This window comes from Sturnus vulgaris, chromosome 12, assembly GCF_052056855.1.
Source record: "Sturnus vulgaris isolate bStuVul1 chromosome 12, bStuVul1.hap1, whole genome shotgun sequence".
Classification (NCBI taxonomy): domain Eukaryota; kingdom Metazoa; phylum Chordata; class Aves; order Passeriformes; family Sturnidae; genus Sturnus; species Sturnus vulgaris.
This window is the reverse complement of record NC_142254.1, coordinates 13,067,839-13,093,361: the sequence shown is the minus strand read 5'-3', so window position 1 is coordinate 13,093,361 and position 25,523 is coordinate 13,067,839. Positions and strand designations below refer to the sequence as shown.

At 41.2% G+C, this 25,523-nt stretch overlaps 3 protein-coding genes across 8 annotated transcripts in view; 2 read left to right on the top strand and 1 right to left on the bottom strand.

Annotated features, from left to right (window-relative positions):
• Positions 1-6,558, top strand: part of HSF4 (heat shock transcription factor 4) — a 30,912-nt gene extending 24,354 nt beyond the window's left edge. For 2 of the 3 annotated variants that reach the window (XM_088171904.1, XM_014880829.2), the window contains exons 11-13: positions 1,153-1,218; positions 2,742-2,829; positions 3,889-6,558. In XM_088171904.1, coding sequence (XP_088028030.1) covers positions 1,153-1,218; positions 2,742-2,829; positions 3,889-4,085 — 351 coding nt within the window. In that variant the 3' untranslated portion in view covers positions 4,086-6,558. Of the gene's footprint in view, positions 1-1,152; positions 1,219-2,722; positions 2,830-3,888 lie in introns of all 3 variants that reach the window. The other variant, XM_088171905.1, reaches the window with a different exon arrangement.
• A 1,253-nt stretch (positions 6,559-7,811) lies between these two features.
• On the bottom strand, positions 7,812-19,617 carry DNAAF1 (dynein axonemal assembly factor 1). Of its 2 annotated transcripts, none has more exons than XM_088171901.1 (12): positions 19,336-19,617; positions 18,099-18,219; positions 17,175-17,266; positions 16,122-16,343; positions 15,251-15,417; positions 14,876-14,997; positions 14,225-14,409; positions 13,492-13,749; positions 12,783-12,883; positions 10,031-10,099; positions 8,559-8,910; positions 7,812-8,281 (listed from the first exon to the last, which is right to left on the bottom strand). In XM_088171901.1, the coding sequence occupies exons 1-12, from the start codon at positions 19,463-19,465 to the stop codon at positions 8,184-8,186; spliced, it is 1,917 nt and encodes a 638-aa protein (XP_088028027.1). In that variant the 5' UTR covers positions 19,466-19,617; the 3' UTR covers positions 7,812-8,183. The 2 variants fall into 2 exon arrangements, with proteins under 2 accessions (XP_088028027.1, XP_088028028.1); XM_088171902.1 differs by having other exon boundaries at positions 8,559-8,907.
• Positions 19,411-25,102, top strand: HSDL1 (hydroxysteroid dehydrogenase like 1). Of its 3 annotated transcripts, none has more exons than XM_088171903.1 (5): positions 19,411-19,483; positions 20,498-20,730; positions 21,352-21,797; positions 23,680-23,907; positions 24,820-25,102. In XM_088171903.1, exons 2-5 carry the CDS (start codon positions 20,502-20,504, stop codon positions 24,925-24,927), a joined length of 1,011 nt encoding a protein of 336 aa, XP_088028029.1. In that variant the 5' UTR covers positions 19,411-19,483; positions 20,498-20,501; the 3' UTR covers positions 24,928-25,102. The 3 variants fall into 3 exon arrangements, with proteins under 3 accessions (XP_088028029.1, XP_014736329.2, XP_014736328.2); XM_014880843.2 differs by lacking the exon at positions 19,411-19,483 and adding an exon at positions 19,646-19,715; XM_014880842.2 differs by lacking the exon at positions 19,411-19,483 and adding an exon at positions 20,061-20,178.
• Positions 25,103-25,523: the final 421 nt, after the last annotated feature.

Genomic DNA, 25,523 nt, shown 5'->3' with positions numbered 1-25,523 from the left:
ATGCATATTTGAACTTCTCGGAGCACAAAACACTGCATTGGGTAAAGAAATCAACATGAGATCTGACACATTTATATAAAATAGGTTTAATGTGACTCTCCAGCTAGTTTGGTAACTGCTTGGTAGGGGTTAATTTATTTTCAACATATTCTACATCTTAGATATTCCTAGATTGTGTTTAACTTTTCCTACCTTCCCCTCTTCCTCGTATTCTATAAGTGTAGCCAATGTAAAATCCTCTCTCTGCTGAGGTATTTATTAGTCTCAGTTCTTAGATCACCTTTCTTTAGAAATGGATGGGGGCTTTTTCTTAAGCAGACATGCAGAAATAGGAAGGTTTGTTTATTTCTCTGTTGTACATATAATTGGTATATAAAAGATTTTTGCCAATAATCAAATAAATCTGTATGTAAGAAAAAAAATCTATATGTCAAATATATGCCCCCTTGAGGAAGTGCTTCAGATAAAGGCACGTTGTAAGCTTGCACAGATAAACAGAACGAAAAATAATTTAAAAAAAATCAATCTTATTCTCTTTAAGTCAGTTCCCAAGTGTCTGTGGTTGATTCTGGCTTTTCAGAGAGCTTTTCTAATGGCCTGCTCTATCACTGACCGTTGGTTTCTGTTTCTTGTTTCTCATTAGAAAGTGTTTTCCTATTACCGACACACTTCCCTCTTTGCAACTAATGTCACAAGAGTGAGAATGAATCATAAAATCGGCCCCAGATCAACACCTCCTTTTCCCAAGTTGCTCAGACTTCTCAAGAAATTGCCCCCAAAGCCCTGATGCAACAGTAACCTCCCCTCTCCTACTAAATTCTGGAACGCTTTTAAAAGTCATATGAATATGGGGGTGTCCTAGGACTCAAGAGCAGCAGAAAGGGCTTTGATTTGTATGTGCAGCTGCCCTGGTGTGTGACAGGAGAGTGGCATGGTGTGTCTGTGCTGTCCCTCCCCTGGCAGGCAGCAGGGCTCATGGATGATGAGCACAAGTGCCCACAGCCCAACCCAGCCGTGCCACAGATCAGCACAGGAGCCTTTGTCTGCAGCTTCAGGCAGTGCAGGGCTGCACCCTCCAGCAGGCACGGGAGGGCATGAGCATCTCAAACCATCACACCTTTCAGAGCTCTGCCTGTATTTTTGTCCCAACAGGTCTTTAATCCCAATTTATCTCTGAGTGAGTGGAATTTGACTGAAATGGAAGCCGGTCTGTCCCCGGTAAGAGCTGTGTATTTCTGAAATATGATAATAGCAGTCACAGAGCCCCAGAATGTCTGAGGTGGAAGTGACCTTAATGTTCATCCTGTTCCAAACACCCTGCCTACTGCAGGGACACCTCCCCTAGATCTCCTTGCCTGAATAATAGTGGAACTATGAAGCAGAGCTTGTGCATAACTGAGGAAGTTATTTCATAACTAGAGGGGAGAGTGGGCTAAAGCACAGCACGTAGGCATCTCCTGGGGGCAGCATGAGACTGCTGTATTATACTCTTGACCTGTTTTTCCCACTCAGCCAGGCTTTGTCTGGATAAAAGCTCTGACTGACTGTTGGTGTCCTGGAGTCTTTAATTGCAACTGGCTGCTTTAAACTTTTTTCAGTGAGAATGTCACATCCTACTAATACCATAGATTTATAAAGTTCCTTTGTGCCAAAGCTCTTTATAAAATATGTCTTTGCAAATTGCAGCCATCCCTGTGTGTTTCAGGAGCAGTGAAATACCATGCAATTAGAACAGAGGTTCCTGCATGAATAAACAAGGAGAAATTGTTTGGCAGTATTTGTTTGGAATTGATACTTACACAGACATTTCTGCAATGCAGAAAGAGCAGGTTTAATAAACAGTGAAGGAAACCATAGGCTCACATAAGCTTTAAGGTTGGAAGTGTATTGCATGGCTGGGTTCTTTTTCCTGTGTCATGGAGAGTGAATTTTCAGAGCCCTTGCTGGCAACCAAGTTGGATGAAGGCTTGAATGGTTCTGCCAGATATCTCTACAGATGCACAAATAGAGTGTTATCTACTCTAATGAAATGCAAAAGATCTCTAAGCCTTCTTCATGGTATCAACATCCTTTTGAGTTTTACTAAATTTGAATTTACTAGGCAATTCCACTTCCTGAGTGTTAGGAAGGAGAGTATCTAAGAAATAGTTAACATTAATTAGCAAGTGTTGGAAGCAAGGGCTGTAACCTTATAAAAAGAATTGCACGAGAGAAAAGTCCAGGAAAGGAGGCTGCAATGTTCAATAGTTCAGCTCTTGAGCCCACTAAATTTCCCAGGAGCTCTTGCTTGTCCTACAGAAAGTCATGAGCATGGAAAAGCCTGGAAGCAATATGTGCAGGAGCTCTATTAGGCAAAAACTGGTTTCACTTTAAAGACAGTCATAGGAAAATGGAAAGAAAATCTCTTTGTTACTGGCTGCAGAGGGCTGTGAATTTGCTTTGTATGGCAGCCACAGAGACACCAGCCTGGCCCCTTATGTGACATGAGCTTCACACCATATTAGCCAGTGCTGAATAGGGGATTGCACCCCCACAGCCAGATCTGCCCTGGAGCCCATGGTGTGGCTGTTTTAGTGAAGTGCAGTGAGGCTGGGAGGAGAGGCTGGGCAGGGAGGATGGCTGCTGTTACTGGTGGGGGTTGTGCAGTGGGGTGAACAGTGAGTGCTCAGACATGGCCTAGTTCTAACAAGCTCCCCTGTCTTTGTATGATTGTACATTGTAGTTTATATTTTTGCATCAAGATGCAGCGACTCACAGTGGATCTGGAGAAGAGTGCAACTGAGCTGCCCCCAAAAGCGTTCAACCCACCATTCAACAACACCTGCCCAGGTAGGAGCACCAGCAGCTCTGGGGACTTGGTAGTGGGATGTTTTTCAGGCAGCCACATATGAGGTCCAGCATTGATAGCTTGCCATTTGAGGGAGAAAACCACATCTGACATTTTGCTTTCATGATTGTCAGTCAACAATGCTTCCAGAGCAGCTGCTAAGCCAGTTCTGAGCTGTGGGAAGAGGGTAGAGGATAAACTGAGGTGTAAATGGAATTGAATTAGTTTTGCAATGGGTCTCCATCATACTGTCAGTGCTTCCATTGTTTCCTCTACTTGTTCATTGCCACCTCAGAACGTGATCTCAGTGGGTAGGGGTGGTAAGAGCTGTACAGTCCTGGGTTTCCTCTGGTTCCTGCTGCAAAGGAGGTGCCCCAGCCTGAGGCACAGCTTGTGTGTCTCTTTCTCCAGACCTTTTAGCAGACCTCAATGGAACAGTCCAGCTGAGCCACTTGCTGACTGATAAAGTGTGTCATTGACCTTGGATAGGAATCCAGGAGTGTTGCCTTGGTTGTGGAATCGTGATGTATGTTCATGTTTTGTTCAGCTGGGACAGACCTGAAAGAGAAGCTCTTGTGAGCCCCAGTTTGGTGCTGTAGCCACCTGAGCCCGCCCCAGTTTTGATTCATTGTGTGTCATTCAAGGACTTCCAGGCTCAGCCCCTTTCATGAGCACCTCAAAGGCATTAAAAGCCCGGGTACACTGAAGAGAGTCCTTGAGCATCCCTTGTTTGCAAAGCCTTTCTGGTCCTACAAAGAGGGAGAAAGACACATCTTGAGTGAAGGAGAAGAGCAGCTGCTCACATCCTGTTCTCAGTGTCTCCAGCATTCAGCCATCCCTTTTTCACTTTCGAAGCGTCTCAGTTTTCAGGCAGAACCCACCTGGTGACCTGAAAAGACTCCCCTTGATTTTAATGGGCTTTTGAGTGAGTCCAAGTGACTTTGCAGGAGTGAGGCTTCTCAGTTGCTGCTGCAGTTGGCATTTGTCACTTTTCAGTTCTACATGTGTAAAACCTAGCAACCTGCCTTCCAGAAGCTGAATTTTCTGCTGTCTATTCCTAGGGAAAGATGTCATTCCTGAAAGTGCCCAGCAGTTCCTCCTCGACCGTCAGTCCATCTTTGGGAACGACCTCATCAGCTTGCCTGAAAATTCATCACTTTATGTTCCTTCTGAAAATATAGCTTCCTACATGTCCTCTGTGGGTGTCCAAGGGGATATCCCTCTAAACCTGAGTTCTTCAATGGACAACAGCCAGTGATTTAGCTTCCAAGAAACAAAAACTCCCTCCCACCCATCCAAGCATCCACAGCTTTGAATGTAAAGAAACAAAACTGACTCAGAAATCTGCAAGAGAGTTTATTTTTGTGCCTTGTTTTGTTTTTGTTTTTTTTGAGTAGATGGAAATGGTCAGTAGCTGTTGCATTACCCTCCCTGCACTTGGATTTCAGTGTTTTTTAAAACAAAATACTACTTCTGGTGCTTCTCCGAGGGGGAGTAAGAACTTGCCAGGATTTTTTTTCCTTGAAAATGCTTTAAAAATTTCAAATATTTTAATGAAATTTAAGTGTAGAGTAACTTGAAAGTTCATCTGAGACTTCATAAAATAATGATCCTGACTAGTGCCTGCAATGGTAAACTGTTGGATTTTACTGGGGCAGCACAGATGAGCTAAGATGCCTGTTGTTGATTCTGGTTTTTTAATAGGAAAATAGTTCTACATGCCAGTCCAATGCTCTAAAAAGATTTTTTATCCATTCTCTGTGTTTGATGGGATGCACCTGTTCCTCCTAGGGTGAGTAGGAAAAAGATCTCTTGGGGTGTGTAGAAGCTTGTTTTCTGAGTGACTCCACCAAGAATGTGCCTCTGGCTCTTAGGGGAGCTATAGACCATCACAGGCTGCAAAACATCCCATGCTGAGTTGAGACATTTTGTTGTTTGGGATTTGTTTTGCCCCAAATTTATTTTCTCTTACATAAAGGTGGGGCACTCCATACTTTAAAAATAGAAAAGGGACAGACTTTTCTGCACACACAATTTTCCATGTGCAGAGAGGGCTGAGGGAGTGCACTCTGGGTTTTGGTGCTGGCTAAGTATTCCATGTCCAGTCCAACTTTTTTTTTTCCATGGCTTTGACCTGTTCTATTTCCCCTGTGGATGTGCCTGTTGGTTTATTGATGTATAGAATCTGATTAAACAGTTTAATTTATTGGATCCCCTTTTCAGAAGAACTCTCAGCTGCTCAGTGTAGGAGAGAGGCAGAATGGTTAGTCCACCATGTCCCACAAACTTTTCTTCTGTCCTTTGTGCATCTGAGACCAGCCTCACAGGCTGAACTAACCTTCCCCATCCATGTGGTTTCTGACAACTGAGTTTCTCAACAAAGCAGAGCTTTGTTTTTTATGCTGTAGTTCTAATGAGAACGTATTATTTATCTCAGTATCTTCTACCTGAGTTGCTTTTCCTTAGGAAGGTTACCCAAATGCAGTAGGACAGACCCAGGAAATTCAATTAACTCAGGCCTCCTAAGGGCTTAGACAGGGAGGTTTAAGCTGTGCCAGTATCATTTGAAGAAATGCTCTGCCTGCCTTCATTGCCAGTTCTTGGTTATGAACCACATTTCTGAGCATTGTGGTCAAGCAGTAGCCCACCCCAAAGTGTAGCTAATCAGTCAGACGAGTGCAGGCTCAAAATCTCCTCAATAAGATGAGCATTTTAAAAATGGACCTTCCTGTCACAGCCCTTTCCTCCATCCATTTATCACTATGTGAACAAATGTGTTAGTTCAGAAACATTCACTTTTGAGCACATTTTTGCCCAGCTGAATCCTGTGCTGGGAGCTGTCACTTGGTGGTGTGGTCTGTGCAGGAGCGAGGTTGTGAGAGCTCCTGAATTAATCCCGGCCACTGTTTTTATGTTCAGGACTAAGGGAAAATTCCAGCAGCCCCCACTGGCCTGGTATTTAGATGATGTGCTTGAGTGTATACTGGACAAGGTTTTTCTTTTTGACAGATTTGTGCTTAGAAATTTCATTTAGATCAGCCCATTTCCACCGTATTTTGCCCTTTCCGGTGATGGAAAGTCTTTGAGTTGCACTCTGTTTAATTCTTTTCTCATAGGGAATTGAAAACTGCCTGGTGTCTCCTGACACCAAGAGTGTATGTTCAAGATTTGCACCCTCCTCTGAACTTCCACACTCTAGGCTGCTGTCACGTTAACACTGAATGTACTGATGCAAAAAGGTATTTAAGCACATGCTTAACTTCAAGCTCCTGTAGTTTTGCTGTATTTTTATGGAGCCTGTCACATGCTTGAGGCTGGGCATACGCTTGTGTCTGACTGGATTGTCTGGTTGGGGTTGGGAAGTGAGCCCTGGGGAGAGCTGCCTGTGGGCACAGCCAGGTGCAGCTCAGCTCTGGCTCTGTCTCAGGCTGTGTCCTACAGGGCAAACTCCAGCCTGTGCTCGTGGGGAGCAGCCTCTCAGGAGGGGTCGTGGGGTTTTCTTTAGGCTTTTTGCTCTGCAATAAACATGAGATTGGAGCTTGATGGTGAGAGAGGAACCTCGAGGAAGAGCACTCAGGAGCCATTCCTGTGAAGGAAGCTTGTGTTCCTCAGCTTTTTACATTGTTAATTTTACTTGAAGGTGATGTGCTGAGACTGCGTTTTTGCACTATGCTGTACATTTGTAAAGTTTTACAGAAGACACTAATTAAACGTTTCCTTTTTCTCATTTAGTCCTGCTTTGGTGTTTCTCTCACTCCCTTCCTCTATCCCTTACTCCTTTTCTCCTTCCCAAGTCCTCAGTGACAAGTGCAAATCGTTTCTAAGCATTCAGAAATTCCCTTGTGAGGGCCCAGGGGTGGGTTGTGGTCACTGTGTGAACACACAGGCGCTGGGGAGGGAGACCTCCCATGTAGAATGTTGCCAAGGAAACATAGCTTGGAAAGCTGCTGAATTCTTCAAACTAAAATGCCACTCAGGGTGGATATAGCTGGTAAAATCAGGATCACACTAAAAGAATCTACAGTTCTTGAAACTATTTGCTGCTTTTTTTCCCCCCGTTTTTCTTGCATTCAGTGATAACAGAACTCAAACTTCACTCTTGGAATTATTTTTTTAAACCTTTTGTTTGCAAACATATTGTGATCCTTTCTGCTTACTTTTTTTTTAGTGTAGTAAGGGGATACCAGGACATGCATGAAAAAATGCAAAACTCAAAGTCTTCAAAATAGTCCTTATCCAGCTTTCTGTCAGAAAAGGAAGCAGCTACTTTTTTAGGATGGAGCTCACACAGGTTGGTGCTTTCTGAATCATTTGCAATTTTTTGAAGAGCAGATTCCTGCACTGATGCTTTCAGATAACCCTGTGCTCCACAGGCCTTTGGCTTACCCCCACCCTGTCCTGGAGGCCAAGGCTTTTGCCAGCATGTTTGAACTCGTGCAAGGTGGAAAATGGATGAAATTTAACACAATTGTGTTGTCCTCTCTGAGGGCTTTCACAATTATTTTGTGTTACTGTGAGGTCTGGTTCTCTTGCCACCAGATGGCACCTAAGACCAAGGTGATAGGAAATACATCTTTTCAACAAGCCCACGGTAATACTTTATTTCTTTAAATCTGCACACCTACAAGAACTGTTCTATTCTATTTATTCCAAATTATTAGGGATGTATAGAAACATGAAAAAAGACATTCACCTAAACTTGGCTATACTCAAAATCCAGATCCTGAGACACATCTCAATGAAAAACAATAAAAGCAGCAGATATAAGTGTATGTTTCGTTACAGATGTCCTAAAAGGTAAAACCAGATTTCCTGTGCATGGATGCTATTTCTGCATCTTTTAGGCATAAACAATCATAATGTCAAGGAATAGCAGATCAGTAAAATATCCCATCAAGAAATAATCTCCATTTGCTATTGGAGTCCATCTGCTATGATGCACACTGGTATGGACTTAAAATATAAAACACCAAGTGAAAATATATAGGGTTACAAATAGAATTTTTATTTAGTCAAATGACACACACACTGAGCTATGCTTGAAACTACATCTGTAATGAAACGTGTAATGAAATATAAACATGTAATGAAATATAAACATGCAATGAAACATAAACATGTAATGAAATATAAACATGTAACTAAGGCATTTCGAGAAGGATGCAAAGGCACAAATAACACAAGACTGGAATTTAACCTCCAAACAGTAGTTTTCAAAGTAGTGAACAGGCAGCTGCCCTGAGGAGCTTGGAGCCAAGCCAGTGAGTTTTGGTGTCACAGTGTTATGTCAATTTTAACAAATGGTCCCGTTGCAGGACAGACACTGTGCTCCAGATCTGGTCTTTTTTCAAAGTGATTAATCCAATTCATTCTCACCATCCTTGTCACCTTGTGCTTTATGAAGACATCCTTCCCCCACAGCCAGGCCCCGTGCTTCTCCATCACTGCCATTCCCTGTTAAAAGCACAAAGGCAAAGGGCAAATGAAACTCACTCGTGGTCTTTAATACTGAAAAAAGAAATATAGAGCCCAATTAAAAAAAAAAATTAAACTCAGTAAGAAATCTCTGTAGAAAAGAAAACATTTTAATTCCTAATTTATTAGGATTCCCACATAAACAAAAGGAAGAGGTTATTGTTACTAACAACCTTCAACAGGAGCTGAACAGATCCTTAGTGTGTCTGTGCCACCCCTGTTTTCTCTGTGATTAATAATGTCACTGTAATCTTACCATCCTCTTCCCACGAGCCTGGGTCATCTGGTTGATGGCAGACTGGTGACAACAGCAGATGATCCTTGGGTTCAGTGATTATCTCTTGTATCAAGGGCTTCAAATGAGCTACCTCTTTATCTTTGATCTCCAGGTATTTTTCTGAATTATCAGGCTCTGTAAAAAAGCTTTTGAGAAGGGGTCTTAAGCGCTCCTTTTCATGCTCTTTATGGTTCTGACACACATTTGAAAAAATTGCCATTGGAACTTCTTCTACTGAACTCTCAAGGATGCTTTTATTCTTTTCCTCTAATGCAGAATTGCTGTCATTTGTCACTTCAGAAATTAATTCAATCTTTGGGTGATAGTCCTGCTGTAAAGGTAGAAATGTAATTGAAAAATTTTTCTTAGGTATAAAAGCCAGAGGATGGGGACATATCTCTTGGATCTGTGTAACAGTTGTCAGCTTTAATGTGCTGTTCTTATAGAATACATGGAATATATTCCATATATGGAATATATGGAATATATGCTTCAGCCATAGCTCTGCTGCTTTGTGAATGAATCTTAGGTTAGCATTTTGTCAGGCATCACCAATGAACTGACCATAAGCCAATTAACAGTTGATAAAAAGAGCAGTGTGTGGGCTCTGTTCTAACAATTTACTCCAAACAGAAGAGGAACCTGACCAACATCTTCATGTGTCTTCAGCTGAGAACTGAGCAGCCTTTGGAGCAGTACAGCTGCTAACACATCCTCTTTCCTTGCCTTCTTTTCATTGGAGACTTTGTTGGCCAAGACATTTTGTAACCCTGTTATGAGTTTGTGATCAAAAGGGCAAATCAATTCCATGCTTTATGCTGACTGTAGGACAGTTGGCATTATCTTGGAAAGACTTGTAAGAGCATGTACTGTACCAGCCTCTGTCTGCAGCAAGGCAAATATGATTCTATGATCAGCATGAAAATCAAAACTGTGCTTTTAAATTTTGTCGTCTTCTTTTTTTTCTCTTCTGTTTCTTCTTCTAGGCTTATGCCTAGAAGATTAATTTGAGCAAAGCAAAACTCTAAGGTGGTCAAAGGACTGGCCTGCAGCAGAGAGGAGGAGTTTCAATTTCTCTGTGATTTCACTTGGAAAGTCAGATTCTATTCAGCAGCAGGCAATTTGCACCATATCAATACTGGTACAGTATATTTTAAGACTAATCTTCAGTATAACTTTACATCCCATTAAGAAATTAAACTTATGTAACTGTTGCATTACTGACCATAAGTTTTTATTCTATTTTTGCTACACCAGAATATAAAAAAGTCAGATTTAAACAAAGGAAGATTTACATGTAGATATCAACTGCTGAAACTACCCATTGTAGTTTGTAAATGCATAAGTGATTGCATATCCCAGCATTTCACAACTTAGATTATCCTCATTTTGCAAAACCTTTGTAAATATGTTTAGGGAAGTTTCATCATTGGAATTAATGAAAATTTTACCTTTTGAAGAAAGATTTCCTCTTCTAGGGGAAACTCACTTACAAGTACATCTTCTAAATCAGGCAGTTCCTGAAAACAATCACAGATCAATAATCAGTGGGAAGAGCTACTGTAACCCATGAAAAATGACATCTCTGGTTCATTGGACAACTTCTTCAAAGCAGTGCTCATCTGGGTGTGAGGCCACAGCCAGCAGGACCCCACTGACCCCCCTCTCACAGGCACAGTTTGCTGTTAAGCACATGTGGGAAAGGGAAAATTCATCTGTCTCCAGAAATAGCAAAGGGGAAAGCAATAGCTCTAATGCCAGACTGAATGCTGTTTCCTACTATGCTGTGTGATTATCAAGGAAGACAGCATAAAGAGTAAGGCATTACCAGCATTTTAAAAGCAAACATGGTTTATTCTCTTAGCTGTTTCCTGTCTATTCAATAGACTTAATCCCAACTGCAACCCATCTGTATGGGTAAGTGCTAAATCCAAACCTGCAGTCTTCCTGAAACTGCATATCCAGTAAACTCTGTTAACCTAAGTACACCTAATAAACCAATGTTTTAGTGTGAATGCCTCATAATTAAGACACAGAACAGCAAACTTGCTGAGAACTGTTTTTTCTCAGACAGGTCTGACAATTTCAGCTTTTCACTAGAAAATATTATCTCAAACAATTATAATTTCCTGACATGAAAGGAAACAGAGAAGGTGGGAATGCAAAAATCACAGGTAGAAACTAACACCTATTTGCCATTTTTTTACTGTAGGTCAATACTGGGATAAACATCTCCTTTTTTTTTTAGGTATTTTTAGCACTTAATGACTTTGTAGCAGACTGCTTGGCATGGTAGCATCAGGAACACCTGTATTGTCTCGTGTGGTGAAGAATATTACACAATTAAAATCAAGAAGGAAATTTCTCCCTCCTGATATGGTTGCAGCAAGTGCAGCATGTCCTGAAGTCACAGAGTTTTATAAAAATTGCATTAAAAATGTAAAATTAAGATCTGAGACTAATGTGGAGTTTGATGTCAATAGGGAGATGAAACAGCTGTTAGTCTTGTTTCAGCCATCAGGGAGCATTTGCAGATCAACTATGAGTTAACCCAGTGTTGGCACATGGGATGTGGTTCCACACTGCCAAGGCATGTGCAGCAACAGGAGCTTATTTCTGCTTGACACAGGGATGTCATCACTACCCACTGCTAATCCTCCCCCACTCTTCTCCCTTATATTCCTCCTGAGACCAACTGGAGACTCAGGATATGAATAAATACAGTGGTGCTGCTCCAGAGCCTCTCACCATCAGCATCTTCCCAGCCATTCCCTGCTATGTCAACACTAAGATTCTTTGGAATATCTGCAATAGGGTAAGTACTGGAGGCTGTTGGGAGAGGCTCTTTCTATGACTAAATGTCATTGGAGGACAAATAGCATAGAACACTGAAATGTGCATTAGTGTGTGATTTTGGTTTGGTTGTCCTTCTGTGAATTAAAATAGTCCCACTTTTTAATGTCTTTAAAACCCCACAGATGTGTGCTTAAGAGTTGCTTTTACACTGCCTTGAAGTTTGTGCACAGGATCTTCCTGTGGTGCCATAGAGCATCAAGGGAAAAACAAACACTGAATCAAGGTGATCTTCACATTGTGGGTACCCACAGTGTCACTACATATTTAAAACCTTTACTTCAGACACTGCAAGATCTACTTTTAAGAATAAGATTGTGCATACTTTAATTGCTGCCCATTCTCTCCACTACCTTTTTTAAACCTAGGATTAAAAACAGCTGAACAGGAGGAGGCAGCAGCAAACCCTCTACTGAAGCAGTGAGCTGAGCCCTTCAATAACAACATGGAATTTTTGCCTGGGAAATTAAGAGCATGGCAAAGATATGAGGCTTTTCTGCCAGTAGTTAACAATGGCAATATAGGGTATCACAGAGTGTATTAAGTGCTCTGGGAAATCATAAGCTCAGAAGTTTTTATTGCTGATTTTATCATAGTCTGACAGTGTCAGTTTATCAGCAGTGTCCTAATTAGGGCATACTGAACAATTCTCCTTTGAAGTGAGGTTGTATTTTTAGTGGTATCTATGTCTTCCTCATGGTTAAATGTGGTAAACATGTTTAAGTGTTGCATCAGATAGACATTTTAGATAACAGATATAGACATACTACAAATGTCAATCACTTATTATATATCTGAATAATGTATATTCTGTTCTTGGAAACAGACATCAGAGTTCTATTTTGAGAATTAGTTTATAGTATCTAACGCTGCTGGGTAACATTTACAATGATGGGGGTGCTATTTCTTCCCTATGGTTTTTCTGCAGTAGTTTACATTTTCAACTGCATATTTCATTTGTGCTTTGATTAAGAGGACAAATGTGTCTACTAGATTCTTTTCACTGTAATTCTGTTTTTAAAATGAGAGCCCTCATTAGCTTCTCCAGAGAAATCACAAAGACAGAAGGTCAACTTCAGATGATTTACAGCACAAAAGGATTTATAGGATAAAAAATTTTAGGACAAAATAAACTTTGGAAGTATTTTTCATAAATACTTCACTGGGGAGAATACCCCTGACACTTTACTTTTTGGAGTTTTTTTTCTTTCTTTCTTTATATTTTTCCTAACAGTAGACCTTTCTTTAAAACATGCCCATATAGTTTTATTAGCCAGAATGTTACAAGAATTAACTTGGAGAAGACAATACACACTTGTGAACTTCTCAAAGTCTGAATCCAATACATACTTCAAGAGAAAGTGTCTCCAGTGTCTCCAGTTTGAACTGTTCAATTTCAGCATATTCCTCCCCCTCAGGAAGCACGGCCTTGTCAGTAGCTGCCTCCTGTTCTGGTAGATGTACAGAATAATCAATAGTCAGTAACAGAATAAAAAATGTCTACATTGCAACAGTAAACACTGCAGAACCAGACTGCTGGGGACTGATGACCACTGCAGAATTCACAGCTCAATCCAATGCTTTTTTTTCTATTATATTCTGGGTCTTTTTTCTACGGCATAAATTAATATTTGCATTTTGCAATAATGTGTTCCACAAATCTATAAAAGCAATTCTCCATGTGTGAAGGTACAAAACCATCTCCAGAATGATGACCAGCTGCTGTTGGCAGACAGACTGCCCAGTTTATGTGGGAGCAAGGGAAGTCTGTAAACTCTCCTGGCCTTTCACTAAACCTGGCATGTTTGAGAAGTGGAGCTCCACCTTTAAGTTGCAGAAGTTGCAGGTTAAGCCTTCAGAATCACTATTTGTTGTATTTAAAGTATATTTTACCCAGTATTGCTTGATTTCACCTAGTCACTGTGGAAATCGAATGGAATGTTTTTATGTATGAATTAGTTGGCTTGAGCCACAGGAGAGGGAGTGCTTCACTAAGACAGAGGTTGGCTTATCACCTCTGCATGCTCAGTTTGGTTTGGCTCTTCACTGTGTACATTACCATCTGTCTCCTTGTTGAAATGTGCACATTTGTAAGAGTCTGGTTCCTGTGCATCCTCTTGAACATCATCAGGAATATTTCCAGATGTGAAATCTCTGCTATCTCCTCTATTTGGTAAAAGTGTTATCACTTCATTACAAACATCAAAACTCTCATTTTTAAACTTCTCAGTCTTTTCTTGATTTTCTTCTTCTGATCTATTTGAAGTTTCTGATGTATTATAATTTCCATCACCATCTTTTGAATTTGCAGGTGTTCCTACAGAAGAAATAATTTCATTAAAATTGCTGAGCTAATCTACCACTGCTCATTTTAAATATCCAAACACTACTACAATGGGATAGAATATGCATCAAAAGCTCCTACTTTGAGCAGTTATTCATGGATGAGTAGTCCTCCCAACACTGCAGCAATGCTGTTCTCCCATCTCAACTCCCCAGCAAACAGAAGTTCCCCAGAAAAAAAAAAATCTAGAGAAAATATTTAAACAATAAATGTCTGATATTTACAATACTTTGAAAAGGCTCACAAGTGACTACATATTTAAACACGTCCTTGAGGATTTTGATGGATCAGCAACAAGTTCTGGTTACCCCCTCCTTTGTGCAATACACTTGCTTGAAGAAAAATTTTTACTTGTTAGTCAATCCAAAAATGTATCAGATAAAATGATAAATTCTGCACATTCAAATTGAAATGGTCACAGACATCTTCCAAAACTGTAAACACAAACCTTCTTGGGTATCTGTTGCAACTCCTTCCATGCATTTTTGTCTCCTCTTTTCCTCTGCTCTTTGCCTAATTGCTGCTAACGCATCAATGCTATCTTGGATTTTTTTTCTCTCTCTGGTTTCCCATTTTTCCCTTTCTGCTTTCTCAGCTTCAAGCCCTCCAACAGCCCAGGCTTCTGCACAGGCTCTAACGAAAACACAAAAGCTCACTGTAATACAGCTATAAAAGTCCACCTTTGCAATGAGAGAGAAATTTAAAATAGCTTGCACCAGGGATGCTTATTTATCTCACAAAGAAGTAGAGATATCCAAATCTTGGTTGGTGATTACACCACCAGAGATTGGTCTGATCTTGGCTCAGCTGTTCCAGATACCTGCTCAGTTTCTGCTGAAATCAGGATTTGCCTCTAGTCTACAGACCTGGCATGAGACAATTCTGTTCAAGAACGAGTTTGTGAAAAAACACATTGCTTTTTTCTGGGTATGTTAGATGTAGAATTCTGTAGTACAATACTCTTCTCCTCAAAGTCATCCACCTTCAATAAATTATACTGGTCAATCTTCCTTCCATGACAGTATTGTCAAAAAATGGATGAGTGATTGTTAGCACTTGATTCTTACTGCTGTGCAAAGAAGATGGCTGTGCTTCTTACCTATCCTTTGGGAAAACTGGTCTGTCATCCAGGTATGTCAGCTGTTTTAGTCGAACAGTGAGTGTTTTTCTATAATTGGCAATTTTCTTTATCACCTCATTTCCCATCAAATTCAGCACATGCTAGAGAAGCAAAGGAAACAATTTTTAAGCTCAAGTAGCAAAAACTTCAGCCTGGATATGCATTTCCCCAGTCATTTCAAAAGCAAGAAATGAATAAAACATCCAATGTGTTACAGGTGATCTACCAGAAACAAAATAATGTTTAATAGTGTTTCTTTTAGACTGATACCTACTGTGCACTCAACTACCCAACAAAGCCACTTGATGGGGTTCACCCACACACGACACAAACCCTCAGCTATTTTGGGCTTACCAGATTGGGCATGGTCTCCAGAATAGCTACAATACTCGGATCACTTAGATTGTTGTGGGAGAGATCAAGTACAGAAATACTTGGGCATTCCTGCAAGTGCTGGATGTCTTCCACTGTTCGTAACTTATTGTGAGCGATCTGCAGAGTCTGCAGGACTTTCAGACAAGCTGCCAGACAAGAACAGTACAATGAAGGGAAAGGTAAGACTTGTCACTTCACAGAGGGTTTTTTTAACAAGTAACAAACTGTATTGTCAAACTAATAGTTTATATTGAATTTGGAGCTGTTTTCTAAATTTGTTATTCTGCTATATATGCTTTTTGGCTAGGCCTCCAAAGCTGCTTTCATCACCCCAGCGAAAAATAGGTGCTTGATTTTAGGATGGTGGTTGTTTTTAATACACATTTCAAAACATTCAGTTACACAAAAGCAAGAGCTTGTGTTTCAAAATTCTCCAATGTATGTAAGTAGTAACATATAGAAATAGTTTTTTTATTTTCTGCTGAAGACAGAATTAATCTTCTAGCAGATATAAAAGATTTGGTAATTGTGTCTGCAACTGCCAAAGCATATTTTAACTGTAAAGTAAATGGTGAAAACGGGATTGTCAGCCTGTCTGCAATACAGATAAATACTGAGATGGTATTAAGAAGTGAGGAAAAAATACTTAATTATCCTAGGTGTCCATGTGAAAGTAGTTTGTATGTATTTTCTGTTTCTCAACATAGAAGCCCTGTGGGCTTTAGTATGGATATTGTGCAAAATTCTAACACAATTTTAAAAATCCCTTTAAACTAGTGTCACTAACAGAAGCTTAGTCAGAGCTTAGGAAATATGGGCTTGCCAGGGCTGTTGCACCAACAGTTCTTACAGAGATTCTCAATGGTCCTAATGTAGTTGTTACTGATATTGAGGGAATCCAGCTTTTGTAAGGGCTCAAGGTTTTCAATTTTCTCAATTAAATTGAGTTGCAAGTAGAGGCAACGCAATTCTGTCTGAGCCTCCAAATTCTCAATTTTTCTTAAGCCATTGCATTGCAGCCACAAACACTTCAGTCCAGTATATTCTTCAAGGTTCTCCAGTCGGTCAAATCCTGCAGAGGAAAAAAAAAGATGTTTTAAAATGAAAAGGCATTGGCTGAAAATGGCTCTTTGGACAAGAGAATTCCATTAAACCAGAGCTGCTGAAACAGCCTCAGAGAACACTGGTACTGAAGTTACTGCAATATTTCCACTGAATTCATGGTACTGTTTCTGGCCCATAAAGGCAAAACCAGGTTGGTACATATTCTGGTCTGTATGTCAGCAGCCTTTTAGATACTAAATAATACATAGCAAACCCAATGCTGGATGTAGAAGGTAGGATATCTTATTTATTTGGAAGAATTCTTAGGCTAACTTGGACCAGGTAACTGTATCATGCAAAAACCTGCTCAGAGATCATCAGAGGATGAGAAATGTTCATTCTACCAATTTTTTTTCTTTCAGTAGTGTTTGCAAACATGCAGCAAGTCTTCACTGCTTATTTTCCTCTTGACCATTTTTATTTGGCAGTAAAAAAGTTCTAAAAGCTGGAAAAAGCTCATTATACAAACAATTTAAGGAAAAATAAGTATGTTTACCTCTGAGTGCAACCCGGGTATTTTAAGACATTTCTCAGAGGCTCATTTCAGTAAAAGAAACCAAAAATATGTCCCTTGATTCCTATTGATCCTTTGGATGGCTCCACAAAATGAGTTAGATGTACAGTTTACTCTTCTACCTTCATATTGACTCATTTTGTTTCCCAGATCCAGTATCACATAAAATTGTGTTTCTAATTTAGAAGAATGACTAGGCACCTTACTTCAGTGAGCCCTTAAGTACATTCTCTGCTAAAATGCTACTTAGATTGATCAAGCTAGGCAGTCATGTCCACATCTTACCTTTATAATGCAAGTACAGTGTATCATTTAAGTACGGGGTCCAGTATAATTTCTGCTGTTTACAGATGTCTAGCAGAATCTTTTTTGTCATTCTAAAATAGTATAGGAAGTAGAAGCAAAATAAAAAATGTATGTTAGTGCACATTCTGAGATCTTTGGTTTCCTTACAGATTCCATTGCAATACAATTAACAATTCTTTCATGCAAGAGAAATAGCTACAGCTCTCAAAATGATACTCGAAATTATATATTAAAAAAAAGTGCTGGATTTTTTAGTGTGGCTTTTAATTTCTACCTTTGAAGGAAGTTACCAGGCCCTTCCACTAAAAAGCAGAGGGTTCATAGGAAAATGGGCAAGGAATTACAAAGTCTATCTTCTTGGAAAAGTGCAGCATGATTTTATATTAGCTTCTGGTTCCAATGTTAACTTCCTCTCCAATTATTTCCCCTGTTCCTCGTTGGTACAGGACCTTTGGTGGCAGAGCCAAAATGCAGAATTTTTCTCAGACTAGAAAAATCAACAATAGTCAACCTAACATTTTATTGAAATGTTGACTCCAAAATAGCACTCAAAATTAAGTTTTGATATACAGCTGTTGGTTGGCTGGGAATGCCACTAGGAATTAACAGAATGCTTTGTCTGAAGTGATGCAGAGCATGGTTAAATCTACTGGCACATGACTTCCACAGGAGTTTGCACAATTTTCTCCAGATCCATTAAATGACTTCATCATGTGATCAGAATGTCATTTGCTACTGTGGCCATAAAACCCAAACATCTGTAGAGATGCTGGAAATGTCACTAATACCTGATTTATCCATTATTCTCAAGTTCATCTTCAAAATTGTTCTCCAGAACTGAGATGAATACACAGAATAGCAAAACTCCTGATGATGCCAACATATTCACAAACAATTTTTTACCTTACAGAGCCTCTCTTTTCTTCTGTCCTTTGACTGGATGAGCTGGCTCCAGACTTCTGATCAATACCTGATTTTTGTTCATTCTGTTGATCTGCTCTGGACATACAGTTGACTTCTTTATCTTGAGTTTTAACAGATTTATAAATAAGAAAATGAGTTGCAATTTAACAGCAAGAGTGGGGAAAATGTGTCACGTTGCCAATTACTTCAGAGAAATATTGAAGAGCACTTGAATATGAATTTCAAGAAGAGAGTGTTTTAACCAAGATTTCTGCTGACATTTTTAATGAAACTTAACTTTTTCTACACAGCATCATAAATAGTAGCAATTGAATTGTTGAAATCCGGATTTTTTTTTTTTGAGATCTGGAAGTCAGATAGGTACCCATTATTCTTAATATTCTTATAATGTACAGTGACACTAAAGTACTGATATTGATGTTCTTACGGTGTTAGATGTTTAATATATATTACATTAATTAACACCAATTTGAGTTTACTGTAAAGAGACTACAGCAACGGTGTATCAGTCATCCCAAGCACTGTTAGTCCAGCTCTTCTAAAAATTTACCCTCTTGCACTCCTTGGAAGGTGTCTTTACACTGCCTTTGATTAATTACAGTTTGAGCATTTGTCTCTTCAGATACTTGCCCTGAAACTTCTACTTGCACTTGTAGTTCATACATTGAAAGACAAAGTGCAAACAAGATGATTGTACCAGCTTACTTTAAAATGACTGAAATTAAAACATAATAATCAGACATATTCAGTAACACAAGAGGCAATGGGCTGAAACTGATGTGCAGAACTTCCACCTGAACACAAGGAAGAACTTTGCTGTGCAGGTGACCATGCACTGGCACTGCTGGCCCAGAGGGGCTGTGGAGTGTCCCTCACTGGAGATATTGCAGAAGCATCCGGGCACAATCCTGTGTCCTGCGCTCTGGGATGGCTCTGCCCGAGCAGGGAGGTTGGGCCAATGACCCGCTGTGGTCCCTTCAAACCTCACCCATCCTGTGACTGTGATTTAGAGATCAGACTAGCTGTGCGATTACCCGGCAACAGGAAAGTAAAGAAATGTCGGGAAGGGAAGACAGCAATCGATATGCCCCAGTTATGTCCGAATTTCCAGTGACTTTGCTGTCAGAAAGCACACACTCGTATTTCCATCCATAGAAGTGTGAACAGCCGTGATGCGCAGGCTTTGTGTGCTGGCGAGCGAGCCGGAGGGGCTCACCTGTGCTCCCAGCGCTGCCCTCACGCTCCGTGGGGGCACCTTCGCTGCCGGTGTCGCCCAGCGGCGCCTCAGGCGTCGGGGCCTCCCCTCTGCGGCCGCCGCCCGGGTCTCCAGCGGGGGCCGCCTGCATCCTAAACCCCCCGAGCCGGTACGGGATTTACGCTCTGTCTTTTTCAGACAAAATATCCCCAGGCTTTATTCGGCGGCAGGCGAGGGCGGCAGCGCAGCCCGAGCCCCGGCCGCCGCCTCAGCCGTGGCCATGGCGACGCCGCGCGCGGCCCCACAAGGCCCCGCGGCCGCTCCCGGCAGCCCCGCGCGGAGCGGGCGGCGAGCGCAGGCAGCGCGGCGGCCCGAGGGACCGGCCCGGCCCGGCCCGGCGGGTGAGGCGCCGGCGGGTCAGCGCCGCGGCGGGCGTGGGACAGCCCGGGGCAGGGAGGGCGCCGCGCCGGGGGTTCCAGGGCCGGGACTGGGCAAGGGGCAAAGCGCCGGGCCGGCTCGCTGGGGCTGAGCGGAGAGGGCGCGCCCGGAGTTCGCTGTCCCGTCCTGGGCGGGGTGTAGCAGTGGCGGGTCCTGCCGAGGAGAGGACGGATTTATGCTTGTTTGAAAAATATGTTTATTAGTAAAAGCCGTGTGGGGCACTGCAAGCGCGGTGTGCGGTGTGCCTGATGCGCTGCACCGTGCTGTGCTTCAAGGACAGCGGCACATGCGGTGCTTTTGGTGGCGCTGGGGACTGATGTTCTGTCTCTGAGCATGCTTTGTCTCTCATGTAGCCTTTTGTCCCTGAAAGAGCCCTTTGTTTCTTTGTATCTCGGCTCTCTCCTGCTGGTTATCCTTGCCTCTCTTGTAAGTAGTTTTTAATCTTCCAAAATTGGTTTTCACCTGTTCAGCTTCTGCTTGACTTGTTTTATTTACAGAATCGTTGGTCATTGTTGATACAGTATAACTGATTAATAGCTCAACCCTAAGAAAAGGGCTAAACAGTACCTAAATCAGTGGGGATAATAGTAGATGACACCCAAATTTGAGCAGACTGACTCGTGACTTTTCTGCATCAAAACTGTAAAACGCTGAATCACAAAGGTTATCTATACAGTCTGAAAACTTTACATGGCCCAAGAGGCAACTGTGATTACCTGATTGCCTGTGTATTTTCTTTTTTCAGGCTTATGATCACCATGGCTGCAGTGGATCGATTCTCCCTTTTGTACAGAGAAATCAGTCGCTCTTGCAGTTTCTATATGGAAGCCCTGGCTATTGTTGGAGCTTGGTACACAGTGAGAAAGTGTGTGTCTCTGGCGTTGGACACTTACGGCGTGCTCAGGCTGCACGTTATTCCAAAGCTGAGTGGGGAGACTGATCTTGTCAAGAAATACGGGAAATGGGCTGTGGTCACGGGTAAGAGATTAGGTAGTGAATTTGCTTGTGTTTGTGTAACATACTGTGCCAGTACTGTGAAACCTGGTGGCTTGTGGTGCTGAGATTTATGTCACAGGCTGGGGCCTGTATTATCTCTGGTTGCAGCTTAATCTGCCTGAGCAGTGGCTATTGTTTATTGCCTTTATAAATTAATTCCTTAAGAGGTGGGCAGGCTAAGTGAGTTGACTGACTGCTGAGAAAGAATTGCAGCAATTGTTGCCCAAATTTGCAAGGTGCATCTTGATCACCTGCAAGTGTCAACAGAGATGTAGACAAGATCCATTTTTGCTGTGGTGTGCTCATATGTGCCCTAGTTCTTCAGCAAGGTTTGAGTTGTGTACCTCTGACATCCCTGCCTTTCATTGAGGTTCTCCTTTAAGCTCTCTCTTGGTGTCATAGAAAATATGAAACTTATGAGGGGAGTTGCAGAAGGTGATTGATAGTGTTGTCTTTACTGTTTTGTCTTTGAATTCAATTTATTTAGTGCCACATGATCTCAGAAAAAAAAGAATAAAGCTATAATTGAAAGAACTGTCAAAGTAGAAGGCTGATGCTGCTCTGTTTTTCACAGGTGTGTTCTATTGCTGTTTTCTCTTGTAGGTAGCACAGATGGTATTGGAAAGGCTTATGCTGAACAACTGGCAAAGCGTGGTGTCAACATCATCTTAGTCAGCCGAAACAAAGAGAAGCTGGAGGCTGTATCCAGGAGCATATCTGAAACCTATAAAGTGGAAACAGATTTCATAGTAGTTGATTTCAGCAAGGGACGTGAGCTTTACCCAGCCATTAAGGAGGCTCTGAAAGACAGAGAAATTGGGATTTTGGTGAATAATGTAGGAATATTTTATGCCCACACAGACTATTTTACTAATCTATCTGAAGATACGCTATGGGACTTGATCCATGTAAATATTGCTTCTGCTACCATGATGACACACATCGTGCTGCCAGGCATGGTAAAGAAGAAGAAAGGGGCAATTGTGAACCTTTCTTCAGGATTCTGTTGTCAGCCAGCACCAATGTTGACAGTCTATGGAGCCTCTAAAGTAAGTTGGGGTGTAGTGTTAAATGGCATGCACTGGAAAGTACATTATAGGTTGGAGGGGTTTTTAGAACACATTCAGCAAGGATGTCAAAATACTTGAATGTTTTCTAGGGATTTGTTTAATATTGGAGGTGAATGATATATGTATTATGCAGTAAACTCTTCATCCTCAGCAGTGCTGGGCTTTGAACCAAAGTCAGTGCTGTTGGGTTTTATATGAACTGTGGCATGACAATCATTCTAGGAGAAATGTTGCCTTTCGCAGATGCACAAAGCAGAGAGACAATTCTGTGGGCCCCATTGAAAGGGTCAAGAATTTCATCTCTCTCTTCTGCAGCTGAACTGTGCACATGTACCTCAAGCCTCTTGCATACCATTATTTTGTAGCCAGAGGAGCTATAATCATGCTCAAGCCACCACTATGACACAGAATGTGGCCTAATCAAGCTACTTTAGGTAATCCCAAGGAGTGCTGTGGCATATTTAGGGACAAGTGAAAATTATCCTTCCTGAAGAAATCCAGCCAGTAATGAATAGGACTGGGCTGCTGGGTGATGCTGGAAGAATGAATGCTCACGGTGATGGTGGATTTACACTGGATGACATGCTGCTGAATCCAGCTGGGACTGTGGAAGGATCTCACCTAGATCCAGTGTCTAAACAGAAGTGGTTATTGCTCCCAGCTGTCTGTGGCTGCCCTCTGTTGCAGCCTTGCTCCTGACTTAGCTCTTTTGTTTCCTTTGGCCTGGAGCAAAACCAGCTCTTACTACTCCAAGGTGTAAAACTCCTTGCAGACTTCCTTCAGTGTGGAAACTGGCTTACAATTACTGTTTCTGTGCAGAGTGTCTGTCCCTTTTATTATGCTAAGTGCATGTAGAACTGCACCCTGAATTAAAACAATTAAAAGGCTTGAATGAAAGAGAAGAAACACAGATGTACCAAAGTTTCTTCATTTATTTGAGATAATTAATCTAAATCCTAGATCAGCGATCCAGCTTTAAGCCTGGCTTCAGAACACAGAAGTGAGAACAAGTTGTTGTAACATCCTAAGCCTCTTTGTGCAGTAACAGTGAATAATGTTTGAATTGGTTGCCTTAGTTTTCCTTAAGCATTTGTAAGAGCATTTGTACAAGATGCTTTCCCAACAAACTGTTGGGAAAATCTTTTGCAAGGCTGGTTGGGAGCAGAAGGATATTTGCTCACAAGTTGAGTCTAAAATTCTCTTTCTCAGGGAGAATTGGCTGTGTGGCACAGCAGTAGCTTCAGCAGGGAAGGCATCAGTGTTGCTGCCCTGATAAGACTGAGCCAGGCTCATTTTTCTCTCTGATTCCAGCAGTCTCAGTTATCAGCCTTGGGCTTTTCTTGTTCTGTGAAAGTAAAATGAGCTAAAGGAGGTAATGCAGATACACATTAACTTTTTTGTATAAGAGGGTCCCAGGAAATAACTAACCTGGCTTCTGGAGAACACAATTGAATGCAAAATTCACCTGCAAATATATTGAAGCATGGGACTTTATTTTCTTCTTCTTACAGTAGCAGGTAGAGCTGGCTGTAGAGTGTCCTTGCAATGTTCCCAGACCAAATAAGTGTTTGTTTTAGATTAAATAAATGTTTTTGTATTATTTTTAGGCAGAAATTTTCAGATTGTGATAAGCAGTCTCTGTCCTGCAAGTTACTGTACCATAGCAGGTTTATAGCAAATAACACATAGAAATGCTGATAGTATTTCAGAAAATCATATTTTTATACTATTTATTAATATTCATTGAGCTGGTGCATAAAATATGTTAAAACGTTTCTGTAATTTTAATAAAACTTTGCTCTCAAATTTAATTGTTAAAAAAAAAAGAAAAAAAAGTCTCTTTCTGCTTTTGTCTTTCTAGAGCTACTTGGACTATTTCAGTAGATCACTACATTATGAATATGCCTCTAAAGGAATTTTTATTCAGAGTCTAATACCATTTGTAACTTCTACAAATATGGTAGCATTCAGCAGCTCTATGTCGAAGAGCTCTATCTTTTTTCCTACTGCTGAAGAATATGCAAGTCATGCTGTTTCTACTCTTGGGTTATCCATAAGGACCACTGGTTATTGGAAGCATGGAATACAGGTAATGGAATTCATTAAACTATTTCATGTTTGTCAGTAGAAGTAAATCAGCTGCTTACTCTCTTAGGAGTCTGAATGAAAACTGTCTATTCTGAAAAAGTGTAATATGCGTTGTAGACTTTAAGGCATTGTGCCGTATTTTCTCACTAGTTCTGCTTTAGAAACTTATTCTTGGGCATACTTATTTTTAAGATCAGAGAGTGAATCTAATTCTCCCTTGAAATGTGCAGCAGAAATGGGAAACAGACAACTTTTTACTGAAAAACAGAATATCTCGTTTCTCTTGGGGTGTTGCTGACTGGGCAAGTGTTTCACTGCTTCTGTAAACAGAAATAGATTTTTTTCAGTCTTAATATATTGAGCCTATTTGTGCTTTGGGGAAGAGTGGGTAAGGAGGAATAATAGCAGGAAAAAAACCTATCTTTTTGTTTTAAGCTACCTGGAAGCAGGTCCTCCATTTGCTAGGGTTTTCATTTTTGGGGCAGACTGTTTTATGCACATTGGTCACATCTCGTGTATCCTACTAGTGACTTCCTGTAGCATTGGGTTGGGTAGATGGAAATGAAGAAGTGGGGATCAGTCTGAAAGGAATAAAAGAGCCAGGATACATTCTGGCAAAATGTGGCAATTAAAGGAAGTGGACAGAATTGCTGTTGCGAACTTGATCACATCAGGATTCAGGATTTATTTGCAGAACTTAACTGCTTAGCTGTGGGCACTACATCCAAAACAATTAAATATATGTGCTTCCAAGGGGCTGAATTTAAGGCTTACTTGATGATATTCAAGCACTTTTTGCCTTGCTTTAGTAGTGACTTGAGAAACTGTTTGTTTACTTTAATGGAATATATCTTAATTCCCTTATCCCTTCATTTTTTTTTCTGTTTTCTTGTCTTCCTGTGCCTCTCCACAGAGGACACTCAGCGAGTGTGTGCCTGAATGGATGTGGGCAAAGTTTGCACTGTATTTGGGCAGAATTCTACGCAAGGAAGCTTTGGCAGCCAAAGCAAAATCGGAGTAGCTCGATGTCCCATGAGACAATTCTGATGTCATTGTTGCAAAAATGTATAATGAACCTTGGAGCACTCAGTGTAATTTATCCATACCTTGTTAAGGAAGCTGCGTAACCTAGACAGCGGAACTCTGGATCCTCTCTGTATCCTTGTATTAAATAGCTCCTCTGCTGCTTTCCTTTATGACAGTGCTGATGTTCTTGATGTTAATCTCTATTCACTTTCTCATTGAGATAATTGGGCAGGAGCAGGTACAGTGTTATTTCTAACAGTAAGTGACAGTCCCTCACATAGTGCTACATGATGTCCATTTGTAAAGTTGAGAGAATTTGAGACTCCTCCAACTCCATCAGAAACGGGACCCCAGAAAAATCAAAACGACAGTGATGAAGCTGTGGAGAAGATGGGGAGCAGCTGGGGGGTGTCAGGGACCCCTGACAGGTCTGCCTACAGCTGACGCCAGCCTCCGCTGGCCCTCAAAGCCTTTTGCTTCAGTTATGCGGGGTAAAACTTGTGTTGCCAACAACGCCTTCCGCTCGCTGGCAAAGGGGCTTTAAACTCATACATTTATTTTAGGCAAGGCCTTAAATGCAGCTTGGTCACG